We start from the raw sequence: 15,835 nt of genomic DNA on the forward strand, positions 1-15,835 counted from the left end.
AAATTTAGAGACACAGAGAAGAGGGAGAGAGAGAATGTTTCGGCTCCTCGGCGGTGTTTTGAGCTTTCTGAAATGCATGTGCTATCATAGCAATGTTGTGTTTACCACAGCAGGAGGCAAACACAGAGTCACAGAGGAGAGGCGCGGAAACGCCAGACACAGTAAAATGAGCAAAATACATACATTAGGACTCTCTGTATTCACTACACACAAGCCGAGCAGAGGGGGGAAAAACTCATTTCAATATAAGTGGAAGAAGCAGGGAGTGTGTGTCTTTATATCGGCTTTTGAACATTTTTTTTTAATGCTCACCACATGGAAATATCCAGCAGAAGCCCTGAGACGAGTTTTGCTGGGAAGTCAGGATGTCATTCTTTCTGTTGCTAAGGAAACTCTCTCACAGAGGGCCTGCTTCCCTCCCCCATGGCCACCGAGCTTTCAGCCGCTCTCTGTTTCAAAGAAGCCTTTCTGTTTCCAGCCCTCTCCAGTTGTGCAATCAGACTGAGGAACATCTCTCCATCAGGCTGGACCGGGAGACCCCAACATCTGGGGGGGCTGTATTGATGTCTCCCCAGTGAGCTATTCAGAGCTGCTACTTTCAGCCAGTCTTCTCCTGGCTGTGATTGTCATGCTTGTGTTTTGATACCAGGGTGTAGTAGCCGCTTGTCTCGCACAGACAAGCACTTTAATATATCAGTGCTATACCCCCAACCCCCCCACCCCCCCACCCCTTCTGTGCCAAAGACAAAGCCACATCAAGAAAGGGGGGGGGGGAGCTAATGTGAGGACAAGTTGCAAGGAAAGCATTGTAAACACTAAACATTTCAGTCTGTCAGCGCCGAGCCAGAAGTGGAAATCACTGACACAAATAGCTGTTGTGTGGCTGCCTTCGAAATGACCCCTCTCAGTCTCCACGGCCACCTTTCCGACTGTGCTAGTTATCATGTAGGCTAACACATCAGGAGCTTAGTTTTAGATGATGTGTTCTTTGGCTCGCATCCACTGCCATGCATAAACCCCCTTTCACCTCAACTGAGCCGCTTCTCTCTCCCTGCAATTGCACAGAAACGCTCAGGTCATTCAATTACCACATCGCTGACTCTGCAATCATATTCTCAGCTGCTTTTGCTGGTAAAACATTTTCCCCCCAAAAAGTAAAAAATCAGTCCGTATCAATCAGTCACCAAAAGAATATGGGGGTGACAATAGTCAAGATGCACCGTGCTGCTCAAAGTTTTGATTTCATTCTTTTCCAATATTAAGTCTCACTCCAGCTGAAAAGCGTTTTGCTCCCGTGCTTCCCCTTTAAGTTTTCTGCAGAAAATCCAGTGTATAGGCCGGTGAATGTTTAAAATAAACAGCAGAGACACTGAATATTGCATGGAGAATTTTATTCACTTTCGAACAGTGAGATACACCCCGAATGTCTCATTTGCACTTGACAGGTTTAATTACATTGCAATTATACAGGATTATTCATAAGTAACAATATAATTATTGAATTTCACACATTTAGCAATTTGGTTTAGCTACAGAATTTATGTAAATATGCAATGCATGATTCAAAAGCCCAAATTTTTACTCTGAAATATAAAATACAGGGTAGATTCTTATGTAATCTTTGAACTGACAACAGTTAGTGTGATAGATCTTAACTAAGAAAAGACTTTCATATTGCATACATACAGTGGGAAACATAAAAATCCGAACACCCTCACAGTGGAAAGGAAAGGAAAATCACTGACATTTATTATCATTCGTTTTCTGTCAGTTGATCTCTTTCCAATTAAATGGTTTTTTGGGGGTTTTTTTGTATTATACATGCAGGATTCGAACAGAATGTCAGTTGTGCGCACGTCAGCACTGAAAGTGGCCGAGGCGAGATCTTCCGCTGATTTCTCCTAAGTGCATACATGCAGGCAGAAGAGATGCTGGCTGAGGGCTAAACAGGGAAAAGACAAAAATGACAGGGATTTCACCACCGAATCCTTTTAGCGGGCCACTGACACATGAATGGGGGCAAAAGAGAGAGAAAGGAGAGAAGAGGGAGTGAGGGAGGGAGAGAGAGGGAGGGTGGGGGGTGGGGGGGGGGAGAGTAGACAACCAATTTGTGAGTAATGCAACTAAAAACTGACAAGTGTAATTTCATCCATCTGGGCCGATGTGTAAAAAGCGCTGCTCTGAACATTCCCCATGATTCCCCCTGATTGATCTTCCCCCGGTCTGAAACACCTATTATTAGCCACGAGCCTAATAGCACCAGGATGGCTCAGCGCTCTCCCAGGGGCCAATTCTCCGGTCATCTGCCCCTCACTCACCACAGCTGTGGAAACCAACCAGGGAGAGGGTGGAGAGACAGGGGGAGGCGAGGAGGAGATGGAGCTGCCAAGAGGGGATGGAGGCGTACCTATTGGATGAAGGGTGTGGGAGGGAGGGAGGTGAGTGAAAGAAAAAAGGGGTGGGGGGGTGCGGGGGGAGAGGTTGAAGGGGAAAGGGAGAGAGGGGTAGAGTGGGCATGAAGAGAGAAATGAAGAGGAGAGAAGGGGGCAGGATGGAGAAGAGATGGAGACAGTGGCTGGACATGGATTGGGGGGTGGTGATGGTGGTGTGGGGGTTGGAGAACATAAGAGGAACTGAGAGGGGGTGGGGGACACAAAGAGAGACAAAGTTATTCACAGGTATTTATCTTCCTTAAAAAAAAATCAATCAATCTCACTTTTGCCAAAAGTTGAAATGAAAAACATGCCACCGTATATTTATGCCCGTTTTAATTTTTCAGTCTGACCCATAATCATCTTTCAACTTCCAGGTGAGGAAGCTGCACTTACGCACTGAAAAGGTTAAGCACAAAGAACGATTGTCTGTTTTAAATTGAATGAAAACTCCAGCCTATCAGGTCGTTTTAGCGTTGATTGTAAAGTCTCAGTGCTTAAGGAAAGCACTGAGATCTGTATTATCCTTAAGCAATAACACTTCATTATTTGTCACTCTTTATATATTATTTTTGATTTTAAGCATTTCTATAAATCTTCTATAACCAGAAAACCCATAAGTTTGAGCTTTTGTTGTTCATTAGCAACACTTAATCGTATTTATATCTACTTAAAATTGTATTACAGTCTTTTACAAACATACTGCAAATCAGTGGCTCATATGGTAACCTTAGAGCTGACACTTAAATCATAAAATGTGATAAATTTTTTAATAACCCCCCTGACAGTGTCAGATATGTTTGCAAGCAGTGATGATAAAAGTCAATGTTCAAGGTCCCAATGCCAGAGCTGCCATCCGGATGCCCCAAGGTTAGATGTCAACAATAAGAAAGTTTGCACGAAACACAAAGCTGAATGAGAAATGTTGATTGCTGTCTGCCCGTTTTTTTGGGTAATTTTTTTTTTTGTTTGCGATGGGTTGAGGTCAGAAGTCATCTGTTAATCGCCCCTTCAGTCTCTTTGATTGAGTGAGCCCTCAGGTGAGGCGTAATGCATTTTCAAGGGCAATGATGACAATAATTGGCTACCTTCACTTCACCAAAATGGACAAAGTCCTAAAAATGTCTCCACTCAAATCTGACAGTTCATTGCAAATGAAAATAAAGCCTGCGAAGGTTTACCAGGCGATGAATTAATAGCTGTGATATTATGAGGCTGGCTATAACCATGATCTCCTGGCCAGATTATTAAGTTGATCTGTGGTCTGTGGTTTTTGTTAACTCAGAGGACACTGGACACTGCTCACTAGTATTTCACAGCAGTGTAAATGCATGGCGTTGTTGGGGTGGGCTTTGCATCCATGTGCCTGCTCCATATTTTAAGGAGTTTGTGTGTTTCATTATTTTTGTTTTTTTTGTGTGTGTGTGTTAGATATAATTACATATTAAATAATTAAGTAATTTAGAGAAGCTTGAGATTAATGCAATGGCTGTATCGCTGAGTGTAGCAATAATAACAAACCCAGGAGGGCCAAGATATGCACAAAGGGTCTGATAATGATTATAGGGATGTTTGATTTATATATATATGTATATAAAATATGTAACATTTTATCTAAATAAAAGCAAAATCTTTATAAAGGTTTTAGCTTTAAAACTATATTTCAGGAATAATTTCTGCAAATGAAAAAAAAGCAGATTTTTTACAGATTTTTTAAAAGATTTTACACTTTTATCCACATTCACCTCATCCGAGGAAGCCTGTGTGTTTCTTGCAGGAACACGACCATATTTCTTAATAATAATAACAATAAAGCTACACTTAATCCACTGAGTTACACAAACTCTCTGTGAGCACAAAACCTTAAAAAAAAAACCCCAAGGCCTACGAGAGCAGCAGGTTTCAGGTAGGAGTGTCCAAAGGTTCAGCAAAGGTGCGCACCACCTATCACCTGACAGGCTCCTGCTAAGAAGCAGCAGAGAATGAGACGGGCTCTGCCAGCGCACTAGATTTCACCAGGTGTGACTCCCTTTCTCCTCACTTTCCTTCCACTTCAGCTCACACTGTGCTCTTAAATTTCACGCTCTTTTATTTTGCAGTCGGTGTCGGCTATTGTGAGCAGCACCTCCTTCAGCGGGGCATTCATCTCTATACGTGAGCCAGGACTTTCCTGTTTGAGGGCACGCTATTTGGTTATTAGTTTGCACCGTGTGCATTGGGGATATGTGTTGTGGGTGTTTTCTAAGGAGCAGTTTTATCTGCATGTATAGCCCCAACAACAGGATTAAAAAAAAATGAGGCTCATTTTCTTATTTCTTACAAAGTTAAATCCTGTAAAAGACTAAATATATGTGCATATGTGCATATTTGTAGTCTAATATAACAAAAACATATTTTAAATATTCCTTTTGTTAGATTCATCTTATTTCCCAAGCAGATGAAGCTTATCTTATATGTTAGTGGGATTTTAAATGCTTAAAATCCCTTCATTTGGCCTGCCTGTGCTCTAAATCTGAGCATTATTGGACACATGTGTGTTGTGATCCACAGTTTAGACACACAGATTTAAATTTCTTTCTCCATTCTGTGGCTAAAACATCCTTTTCATCCCTCACATCTGTAAATGAGATTAGGTTCCCTAAGTGGCCACACTTTATTAAGAAGCCAACCATTTTAATGATTATTTCCCAAACAACAATACTGCTGTGTGCTACAGCCTTTTTTATTTTAATTTTAATTTTATCGTACTAGAGAACTCCTGCAAGGACGGACCAAGTTGTGATGGGATGTTTAGTGTCCACGAACAATTTATGATACCCCTTCCTAAAGGTTCACCATAATCCGTGTGACATTTCTCCATCCATCAGACTGCATGCCACATATGACGCGCACCGGTGGCGCGCTCAGACTCTGTGGAGGTTGCAAAAACCACCTGCCTCCTCAGACACAGACACTAAACCCTCCTCCTGCACCGCTAGCCCCTCAAACACTGACACGTAAAGCATACATTTAATTATATCACCTCAACGAAAATGATTTAATTAAGTTTGTAGCACGTTATTTAGATTCATATTATTTTTTAGATCAGGCGCAGTAGAATACCTACTATATGAACTGCAGAAGTGATTAACGTGATAATAATGACGAGGACCGTGACGATAATAGTAGCAGCAGCATAAATGTTATTATTAATAATAATAAGATAAGATAAGATATATTTTCCATACATGCTGTATATAAATATATAGCTACCAATTTAAGGAACGTGTATATAATTATATTTCGCTCTTTAATCTGCATCTTTTTTTCCTGTAAAGTTTGCTCTTCATTTGTGCCTAATGGCCAAACATTTCAGGAGTTTGCTTAATGCTCCTCGTTGTCAAGTTTTCTTTACTAATTTCTGTCTTTCATTCTTTTTTCCCCCTTTCTCCTCTCTGTCACGACAGATGAAAAGGCGCTCTGATTATTCCAGAAGGTTGGGAAATAAATGATTGTCTTTGAAGTAGGCCCGGGCCTTGGACTACATTAGAAGCCAAGCATGTGATTTGCAACTGTTGAAGTAAAACCTTCACTCTGCTACAGAAAAAAAAAAAAGGAAAAATGAGGAGGGTGGCTTCTCGGCAAAAGAAAATGGTATCTTTGTTTGCTCCCCTTTGTTTATCAGGGGATTCTTTCTCATTTCCCCCCCTTTTTTTCATTTTTACTAATTCATTTCAATGGCTTTCAAACTGGAAAATGGAAATGTTGCTCCTGCCCTCTATTTCGGCGGCAGCGTCCTGGCAACAGAGCAATTTTCTATCATCAGGGATAAACGGCATCGAACAGTACATTCTGATAAAAAAAAAAAAGGAAAGAAAGAAAAAAAGCCCATGATTGCTGGCCTTCCTGTCTGTCATCTACCGACCAAATCCTCTCCTTCAAGACCGACCACTGTGCTGTCAGACCTAATAATGTCGCGTATTAAGTCGAGAGAGGGGGGAAAGGGGGGACTACATGCACCCCCGGTTCTCACTAGTCTTATTTGTCACCAACATTAAATTCAGATCAACTTTTTGTATGTAGCTCCTTTGTTATTTACTCCTTTGTACAGGAACAGTGAGTTAGGCGTGTGCTCGCCGAGTTATAGCGTAACAGCCTAAAATAAAACAAACTGCTATATTGTTAATTCTTCGCAACAAATGCCCTAAGCAGCCTTCTGCAGTCTTCCTTATTATTATTATTATTATTATTATCATTATTATTATTATTATTTTACTTTCATCGCGTTATCAAATTCAGTGGCTTTGAGGCCGTTTTCATTAATCCAGTTACGCTTCACCAGCTCGTTTGCCTTCGTATTTTGCCACCATTTCAGAAGCAAACGAGCAAATATAAACACCATATGACTGGTGCAGGAAACTAAGCAATGCAATCACTCAGGTGGACCTAAACATTCAATATAGGAAGGCGACAAAAGAAACAAGCGGTCTTAATTAGAACATGGGCCCTAAGTGGGTCCAGTGCAGCTTCAGTCGTGCCAAATTAAATCCATTAGTCTACGAGAGGCTGTGAAGACTCAGTGATGCAAGCCTGTGCTTATTTGTGGTCATTTAGCTCAACTACGATGGGTCCATCTGAAGGCCGTTGCCTGCACCTGGGGGCCATCCATGCATGTGCCAATTTTGCTATTTAACCGAGAGATAATGCAATCCTAATTTATGATGCAAAAGTTATGGTAAACAGTCGTCTGCCTGGCAGCGCTTGGTTATCTTTATAGCAAAACCACACTCATTTTTCTCGGTGTAGTTGCACGTTTTTACAAATCACATCAAAGCCTGGCGTAAGCGAGTTTGCATTAGTGCGCTGTGCGCAATTTGCGTGCGTAAAAGCGTCGAGCCGCCATTTGGACACGGATGAACTGTACTGATCGGTGATCGTTTTCGGGCGGGTGTGTGTGTGTGTGTGTGTGTGTGTGTGTGTGTGTGTGTGTGTGTGTGTGTGTGTGTGTGTGTGTGTGTGTGTGTGAGGGCGGTTTGCTCCAGTGAATCCAGTTACAATGAACCACGTTATGCTGACAGCTGTGTGTGGCATGCATCTGCGCTTCTCTTTTGCCACTTCCCGCCCTTCGCACGGCAGAGATGGAGAGCAGTCGACGCCTGGCTGTCTGTGAAGCGCCAGTGGCTTTGCGCTGTGGAGAAGGGAGACATGTTGTTTAAGTGCCTCCCGGTGTCTTTCTGCAGTGACTTGCCTCAGCGTCCTCAACCGCTCCTAGTCCCTGGGAAGCCAAAGAAGTGGCTTTCCATGGGAGCCAGTCAATAGCTGTTAGTGGGACCGACCGCAAACACCCAGCCTCTCATTTACAGTTATGACCTATGTTCTGTTGGAACTCTGTGTTAACGCTCAGATACGATTAACACGTGTGGCCAGATAGACTGAAAAAGACACGCGGTGCTAAAACAGGCAGTGACACGCATTCAGAAAGAGGTGGGGAGATCACATTTACGCATGTATAGATCACCTTATCCACAAGCGTGCTGATATTACCAATTTAGGTTATGTCCTATCGGCTGTGTTAACCACAACATGCCGTTAAGTTCCACCTGTAAATGCAAGCGTGCAAATCTTCTCAGTTTCCATGTACTGCCGTCACAGACAGTGGATGTTAGGGGAAATCCCAGGCCTGATACAGACCCGGCGTTTGGATATTGGAGTGATTTTAAAGAGTCATTCATCAGCGTTTATAAGACAGCAGGAAATAAAGACCACTTCTGTTAAACCAGCACGGCCATTGATTGTGCTGAAGGTCAATCATCTACTTAGGGACAAAGTGATTTCTAGATTTGCAGCTGAACGCTGCTCATTTTGTGATTGACATTTTGTCGAGCTGAAATATAAAATAATTTTTCTCCAGAATAAGGCCATGAACTTGTATAATCCAAGATTAACCGGAGACATGATACAGCAGGTGAAGAATGACTCAAGGGTGTCATTTTTAAAATATATAATTTTTATAGGATAATTGTTTTTGCTTCTGTTCTTTTTAGTAATAAAGTACAATTAAAGTTTTTTTAAACAGTCCACTGATTACATGTTATATGGGTCGCTGTTTGCAATCAGACACGGCTGTCAGCACGCGTGCAAAAAGCCCAGATCTTAAACATTTCAAAAACACCAAGGTCGAGTATGTCATGTTCTCTCCATTCAAGCAAATCCGTCCTTTCACCACTTCACTTAATCTCGGTGTGCACAGAAACACGCCTGCAGGGACGTCGAGACTTTGACATTACCCGCACAGTCATCTTAATCTTAATAATTCCGACGGTGGCGCGCTTGTGATGCTGCAAAAAAACAAAACAAAACAACAACAACAAAACCTGGGGAATGAAGATGTCTCATATAACGAAGGCTGGGGTTTTAAGTCCGCGGGGAAGCGGCTAACATCACTGCAAAGCATGTTCGTGTTTGTAGTAGGACTCAAAGGCGATTAGAAAAGCTATCGGATCTGGTTTCTCCTCTGCGTGTCCAAGTGGAACACGGGCAGGGGAATTGGCCACTATGCTAGATCACTGAGGGGTGACCAAGGTGGGCTGACTCATTCCAGGTCTGCGAGGCCACACTCTTTGCTTAAAATAGCGAATTACAAGAGGCAATAAAATCATTCGTCAATGTCAGCAAAAGAAGCTCTTACCTGCAGCCCTCCCGACGACAAAAGAGCAACTCTGATTAATCTGAATCAGACTCGCTTAATCTAAAGGACTCTGCAGGAATAAAACAAATCCATGTGGATGCCTTCGGCTGCAACACATCCCTGCCTCTGTGCTCCCCTCCTTGCTCCGCTGCTGTAAAATGATTATCCGGCTGGGTTGTGCACTTTTAAATCCCACAAAGTAAATAACAACCGTAGCTGACGATAATAGCAAGGTACCAAGTTCTTGTTACAGAAAAGGAGAAAATTGAAACTAAACGCTGCATTTAGACAACCATTTTTGATAAGAGGATAATTGAGGCCACACTGGCGTATAATTAGGGGATAATTTATGCTATATCCACTTTTATTCCACCCTCCCAAAATAAATCCAGTCCATAATCATTACAGGCGAATTGTTCTTAATTTTATAGCTGCAATTTGAGTAAAGTGTGGCCGCTAATCAAATAGGTTTTCGTAGTAACTTGATTGCAACCATAATTATTTTGCGTCGCCTTTTTTTTTTTTTTTTGTTAAATCGCTAAATGCCACATTGCGTGGAAAAAAATGCTGAAAGTGGTGGAAAACATGATTTGAATACCTATTGCATTATTATAAGCGGAAATAGCATTTTATTCTTATTTGCTACTCGAACATGGCAGCCCTTGGAGACAAACTGTATAATTTACATATATTGAGGACCCTATCAGGCCTCATATTGCAACAGGGATAAAAGACACTGTCAGTTTATCCGGGTATCCACCCTTCTATCTGCAAAATAACCTATTGTACCTCAGGCATATTGTTATTTGATGTGTCACATGTACGGTATTTTGAATTGTCTGAGGATCCTTAATCATATGGTCAGTAGCCCCGGGAAAAAATGAACAGTTATAATATATGTTACTTTCAGAGCAGAAGAGGGTGGGGTTTGAAGAGGGGGACAGCTCATTAGGCAAACATCAAAGCAAATACTACACTGCAAAAAACAACAAAAAAAGTGTTTTTCTTATCAAATAGGCTGTCAAGATAAAAAATAAAAATGAAAAAGTTAAATGAAATTAAGAATAACAATTCAAGTCTAAGATAAACTTTCGCTCACTTCCAGATCTACTCCACCTGTTCCAGGTGTTTCCTTGGCATTAAACGCGTCACTCTCCCGCTATAGGCATTAATATTTTAAGTGTCACAAAATGTAAAAACCTTAAAAGAGCCACATAGTGCAGCTGGGATTATTCTTTACTCTTTTATAAATTTGACTGAAAAATCCTTTTTCAAATAAAATTATTGCTGGTTTGAGGAGATTGGTGTTAATAGTATTATTTTTTTTTAATGTAGGGTAAAATAATTCAGTTTCGGTTTGAAATCGATTCAGCTATTCCCGAACACGTGTTTGTGTGATGCTTTCCTATATGCAATTACTTCCTCAGCAAATGAGGACCTAAAGCCAGAAAAGTAAATAGGGGAAACGTAAAGACTGCCCGCTTCAGATTAAATCAAAGTGCACGCTATATGTTGCGCGTCGCGCGTAATTTGGAGTTTGGGTTAAAAAACAAAATCGACTCGGCAGTTTCCAAAAGAGCGGAGGTTTTTTTTTTCTCTCTCCCTTTTTTTTAAACGTGTGGGGCTTGTCTGTAGGAATTAGGCGTCTTTCCCACCACATATTATTTCCCCCATAGTTGTGGTGGGAGCTGGTAAGGTGGGTTAACTCCAGCTCAAGTCTCCGTGAAGCGCAGAGCAGTGATGACGTTGGGTTGGATGACCAATCGGGAGGCGCTGCCCTTTGGAGACAAACCATTTTACTTGTAGTGTCTGCATCAAGTCTGGAAGCAAGGGCTCAATTTTAACAGAATCCACCTTAAAATCTCTCCCTTAACTTATGCCTACCTTCCACCACTTTGAGTGAGAATATCACAGGACAAGGGGGGGAAATAAAGACGCCTCTGGAAAAATCGGGTGTTAATAGGACAATATCTGCTCGCGGTGGAGAGAGGGGAGAGAGACAACAGCACAGCGAGAGAGAAAAAACCGATTTGGTCTTGAGAGAGAGGGGGGTGAGTGCTCTCAAGGCAGAAAATTCGATGATGACCATGACTACGATGGCTGACGGTCTGGAGGCTCAGGACTCGTCCAAGTCTGCTTTCATGGAGTTTGGACAGCAGTCGCACTCACAGCAGAGCTCCCCATCGATGGGCAGCGGCCACTACCCGCTGCACTGTCTCCACTCCGGCTCACACTCTCACCACCAGCACGACAACACCCCGTACCCCGGGAGCAACACCTACAACAGGTCGTTACCTTACCCTTACGTGAGCCATCCACACCACAGCCCGTACCTGCCGTCCTATCACAACAACATGGGAGGACAGACAAGGTTAGACGGCACAGGTAAGAGACCCGCGTTTTTCGCCAGCCAAATGGAAAATACACCACAGCGTGCTCGACAGTGCCATTAGAGCATACCTCCTTCTTCTTCGTTTTCTTTTCTTTTCTTTTTTTTAGTGCGGGTGGTCCACAGTGGGGATCGAACATTTCTCCATGCCAGCCTCGTGGTGTCATGCCCAAATCACCGCACGGCCGCTCCAAATTCGGGAATTATCTTTCGAGCGTAGGCGGGCGATCGCGAAAATTGTGCGTAAATGGCACCGGATAATTCAAGATCCAGCCTTCTTTTTCTTCCTCCGCCGTCCCCTCCTAGCACTCCCTTCGGTTCCCCCACAAAATCTGCTTCAAATGCCCGGGGTGTGATCATGTCGACCGTGCAATCCTCACCAACTACTCGTGGAAATTAGGCCCGCACGCCTTGAATGTTGTAATTAGCATTTAATTGACATGTCATTACCAGCAATATCCTAAATATGACAGCGTATGAGGATTGCGGGCTGCCTCGGCGCTTAAAGCCAACGAGGGAGAGAGAGATGTCAGCGTTTATCAGCCAGAATTTTCATTGTTTTTTTCTCACATTGTTTGTCCCCCCTCGATTTACTCTTTACCGCAACTATATATATTTTTTCAGCGTGCTTCCTGCACACAAATGAACGCGTACAGCGTGCCTGTGGGCTTGAACAATAATAATAACGTTTGCTTGTTTTTGTTGCAGAGCAGCAGAAGACGACAGTGATCGAAAACGGGGAGATTCGTTTTAACGGCAAAGGCAAGAAGATTCGCAAACCTCGGACAATTTATTCCAGTTTGCAGCTTCAAGCACTGAACCACCGTTTCCAGCAAACACAGTACCTCGCTTTACCGGAGCGCGCCGAGCTGGCCGCCTCTCTAGGACTGACGCAAACACAGGTATGAGGAGAAACGCGCACTGCTTTACATTTTAACACTGCCTCCAGAAACAAAATGTACTGTATCAGTTTGGTAATTTTAATAAACGTTGTATTTTGATTTCTCACTTTATTAATCTTGTGTGCTTCTATATTTTGTATATTAATTATATTAAAAGACGAAATGTTGCGTAAATACAACTGACCTCCATGTGGGATCTTTATCCTTAACTAACGGCGCGCGCCCCTCTCGTCCTCTCCCGCAGGTAAAAATTTGGTTTCAGAATAAAAGGTCAAAGTTCAAGAAGCTGCTGAAGCAAGGCGGTAACCCGCACGAGAGCGAGCCCATCCCGGGCTCCCTGTCCCTGTCCCCGCGCTCTCCGAGCATCCCCCCAATCTGGGACGTGTCGGCCTCATCCAAAGGAGTAAACATGCCGGCCAACAGCTACATGCCCGGCTACTCTCACTGGTATTCCTCCCCACATCAAGACTCAATGCAGAGATAGACTGACGACGAAAGCAAGGTCAGGGAGCCTGTCTTGGAGAGGCCTCCGGATCTCGGCAATGCAGTTTCCAACGTAGCCTACAATTTGTGTCAGCTCAGAAACTGGATGCTGGAGAGGAGCAGGCAACAACAACAACAACAACAACAACGAAAAAAAGCCCCCTCTCTCTTCCACTCCTTTGCTGAAGGATGAGACACAGCCAAGCCTCGGTGTGTGATGATGATGACACAAACAAGGGAACTAACCATTTTTAGCGTACATGGCTGTTCAGTGGGCTCGCATTTGTTATGCTTTCATTCTTGTCACCATCTGAACCGTCAATATACCAAATATTATCAGTGACATTTTAGCCACTTTGGACAAAGACTGCTCACACTCTCTATGCGCTGCTGTGGCGCCCAGAAACCTTTTTTTTTTTCTTTTGCCATGGTGGACTGCTTTTTTTTTCAAAATTTTCTTCCTTCAATTTTTTTCCCTCCCTGATTGTTTCTCCAACATGCAAAACCAAGCAAATTGTCTGTCTGTAAATATAATCTGCGATTTTAGTTGTACATACACTTTTTATGTTTTGTCAGATTGAGTAAACGGTGACTCAAAAACAGACTCCTGCTGTTCCATGATTTCAAAAAAAAAAGAAGAAGAAGAAATGGGTGGGGGTGGGGGGAAGAAGAAAAAGATATTCATTTTAATCTAGGCCTTTTTGTGCGTCATATTGGGCCAACATCACGTCCAAAAAAGGGCCTATTTCCCGTCTCCCTGGTGTGTGCAAGCTCAGAGCAGACAACACGAGCATAAGTTAATGACACGGTGCTCACTGAAAAGCCCATTTCACTAGAGTAAACATTTTAAATAAATCCAATGAATGAAAAACTCCACAGTATATAGATTTATCAAACGCACTCAGCACCAGAGGAAATTAACTTACCCTCAACCCGCCGCTGCCTACATTCACCTCGAAAGACATTTGCTCCAGGTCCAGCTTATCTTGTCATTTTCACCCTCAATTATTAGAAGTATTGACAAAATGTTTTCTCCCTTCTCTCCGTCCTAATGCAGGCCGTTAAATGCCAAGCTCCGCGGGATCGATGCTGAACAAAGCAGCCAGCTGCAGCGGCGTTCAATATGAAGGAGATATTTGGGACAATTTGTGGGTTTTTATCCAAGTGAGGCTTTTTTTCTCTCTCCCCCATTCTCATAAATGCAGACATAATTAGGGTAATTTTTGATGTAGCCCGCTGATTACAGCGTTTTTACCGTCAAAGATAATTACCTGTAATTTTCTACCACTTTTAATACTAAAAGGCATCTTTATTTGGATTTGAGGTAGCACAGATGGAACAAAAGGGAAAATTATTCGGTTATTCATATACAAATTGCTGAGAAGAGTGAGCGCTCGGGATATTATCTGAAATTACAACGCTGAAAAGCTTCATGCAGCTGTCAAGTCGCGGATGTCCCACTGGCGCACATTCAGCATACCTGGGCCCCCAGGCTGGGGCCTATCTGCTCCTGGGCCATGATCGGGCTGCAGGGAGCCGAAAGCAGCAGTCGAGTAAACATCAACAGAGCTCATAAATACGCAGTCGCGCATATTCAGCACCAGAAAATGACGATTTTTAATGGCTTTGATGAGTTTCAGATAGATAGATAGATAGATAGATAGATAGATAGATAGATAGATAGATAGATAGATAGATAGATAGATAGATAGATAGATAGATAGATAGATAGATAGAGCTACAGTAGATGGGGGTGGGGAGTGAGAGATGTGTCACTTGCTCTGCGATGCTCACACTTCTCACATAAAAGCTGCAAGCACTGGACAACATTTCATACAAATTTTCATACAAATTGTACCACATTAAATCTCGAAAAGGCTTCCACAATCCAAACAGCCTCTCTTTAAAAGAATATATATATATATATAATATATATAAAGTAAATCAGATTTTAGATTTCTTTGTCTAAATCTATATAATAAAGTAAAGTGAAGGGTGAAGGGTGTCGTCGCACCTTATCTAAGAATGGAAGCTGTGACAGAAAATATAAGACTCATCCTTACCTTCCTCCGCTTCTCTAACATAGACTAAACCCCCCAAAAAAGCGCTGCACGGTTTTTACTGCTGGTGGTTGAATAAGCAAATCCAGGTGGAAAAGTGTTTGCACACCCCGGTAAGCTCTTATATATTGCCTGCAAAATTAGCTGTTATTACTGTCACTGTTTAGTGATGGCGAGCTTGAAAAAAAAAGCCCTCTGCAATCAAGAACCAAGCGCATCTTTGCAAATTATAGGTAATTGTCAATGTCCAGATTATGATAATGGAGGCCCTAATCCTGGAGAATAATTATTGTGGAGTGTTACAGTTGAAGCTGTCCAGTAAAGCTAACTGTCATTATTTAGACTCGATTTGCAAAACGGGGGGAAAACTAGCTGAGTGGAAAATGTTCGGTTGGGAAATAAACGGAGGCTCTCGATATAATGGCACCACAAGTGTGTGTGTGTGTGTGTGTGTGTGTGTGTGTGTGAGAGAGAGAGAGAGAGAGAGAGAGAGAGAGAAAGGTGTGTGTCTTTGTGTGGTTTGTCTGTGTGTGTATGTGTGTGTTTGTATGTGTAGGAGACATATAAACCCGTGTGTGCCCGTCTGTTCGCGCGCCAAAGTGTTCTTGATCACGTGCACGTGCCCTGTTAAATTTTTACATTTCTGGAGTGACACACTAGCATCGCAGTGACCGCTCTGCAGTTTCGTTCACAGCAGAAATCGTGCTTAAAGCAGCAGAGCTGCCAGTGCTTTAGGGACAGCGTTTCCTATAGCTGTGTGTGTGTGTGTGTGTGTGTGTGTGTGTGTGTGTGTGTGTGTGTGTGTGTGTGTGTGTGTGTGTGTGTGTGTGTGTGTGTGTGTGTGTGAAGTCTATTCAGTGGGCTGCAATCAGGAAGAGGGTTCTGTGTCAGGTGGAAATGGT

The 15,835-nt window shown here is 42.7% G+C and overlaps 1 protein-coding gene and 1 long non-coding RNA gene across 2 annotated transcripts; one reads left to right on the top strand and one right to left on the bottom strand.

Annotated features, from left to right (window-relative positions):
- Positions 1-1,384: 1,384 nt before the first annotated feature.
- On the bottom strand, positions 1,385-14,049 carry LOC147304194 (uncharacterized). The gene is made up of 3 exons (XR_015126799.1): positions 11,560-14,049; positions 11,400-11,440; positions 1,385-2,407 (listed from the first exon to the last, which is right to left on the bottom strand). It is a non-coding gene; the product is annotated as an uncharacterized LOC147304194 (long non-coding RNA).
- On the top strand, positions 7,963-13,478 carry dlx6a (distal-less homeobox 6a). Its single transcript, XM_086279402.1, has 3 exons — positions 7,963-11,484; positions 12,197-12,390; positions 12,635-13,478. Exons 1-3 carry the CDS (start codon positions 11,178-11,180, stop codon positions 12,872-12,874), a joined length of 741 nt encoding a protein of 246 aa, XP_086135528.1. The 5' UTR covers positions 7,963-11,177; the 3' UTR covers positions 12,875-13,478.
- Positions 14,050-15,835: the final 1,786 nt, after the last annotated feature.

Source organism: Aulonocara sp. 'chitande type north' Nkhata Bay, linkage group LG22 (assembly GCF_057382095.1).
Source record: "Aulonocara sp. 'chitande type north' Nkhata Bay isolate Kocher_YH1m ecotype deep benthic linkage group LG22, A_spYH_male_GT1.1, whole genome shotgun sequence".
NCBI lineage: Eukaryota > Metazoa > Chordata > Actinopteri > Cichliformes > Cichlidae > Aulonocara > Aulonocara sp. 'chitande type north' Nkhata Bay.

What these genes read in the sequence shown, in the direction of transcription:
- dlx6a (XM_086279402.1), top strand. Translation starts at nt 11,178, where the DNA reads ATGATGACCATGACTACGATGGCTGACGGTCTGGAGGCTCAGGACTCG. An exon ending in GACAAGGTTAGACGGCACAG is followed by an intron (nt 11,485 to 12,196) that starts GTAAGAGACCCG and finishes TTTTTGTTGCAG; the next exon opens with AGCAGCAGAAGACGACAGTG. An exon ending in TAGGACTGACGCAAACACAG is followed by an intron (nt 12,391 to 12,634) that starts GTATGAGGAGAA and finishes CCTCTCCCGCAG; the next exon opens with GTAAAAATTTGGTTTCAGAA.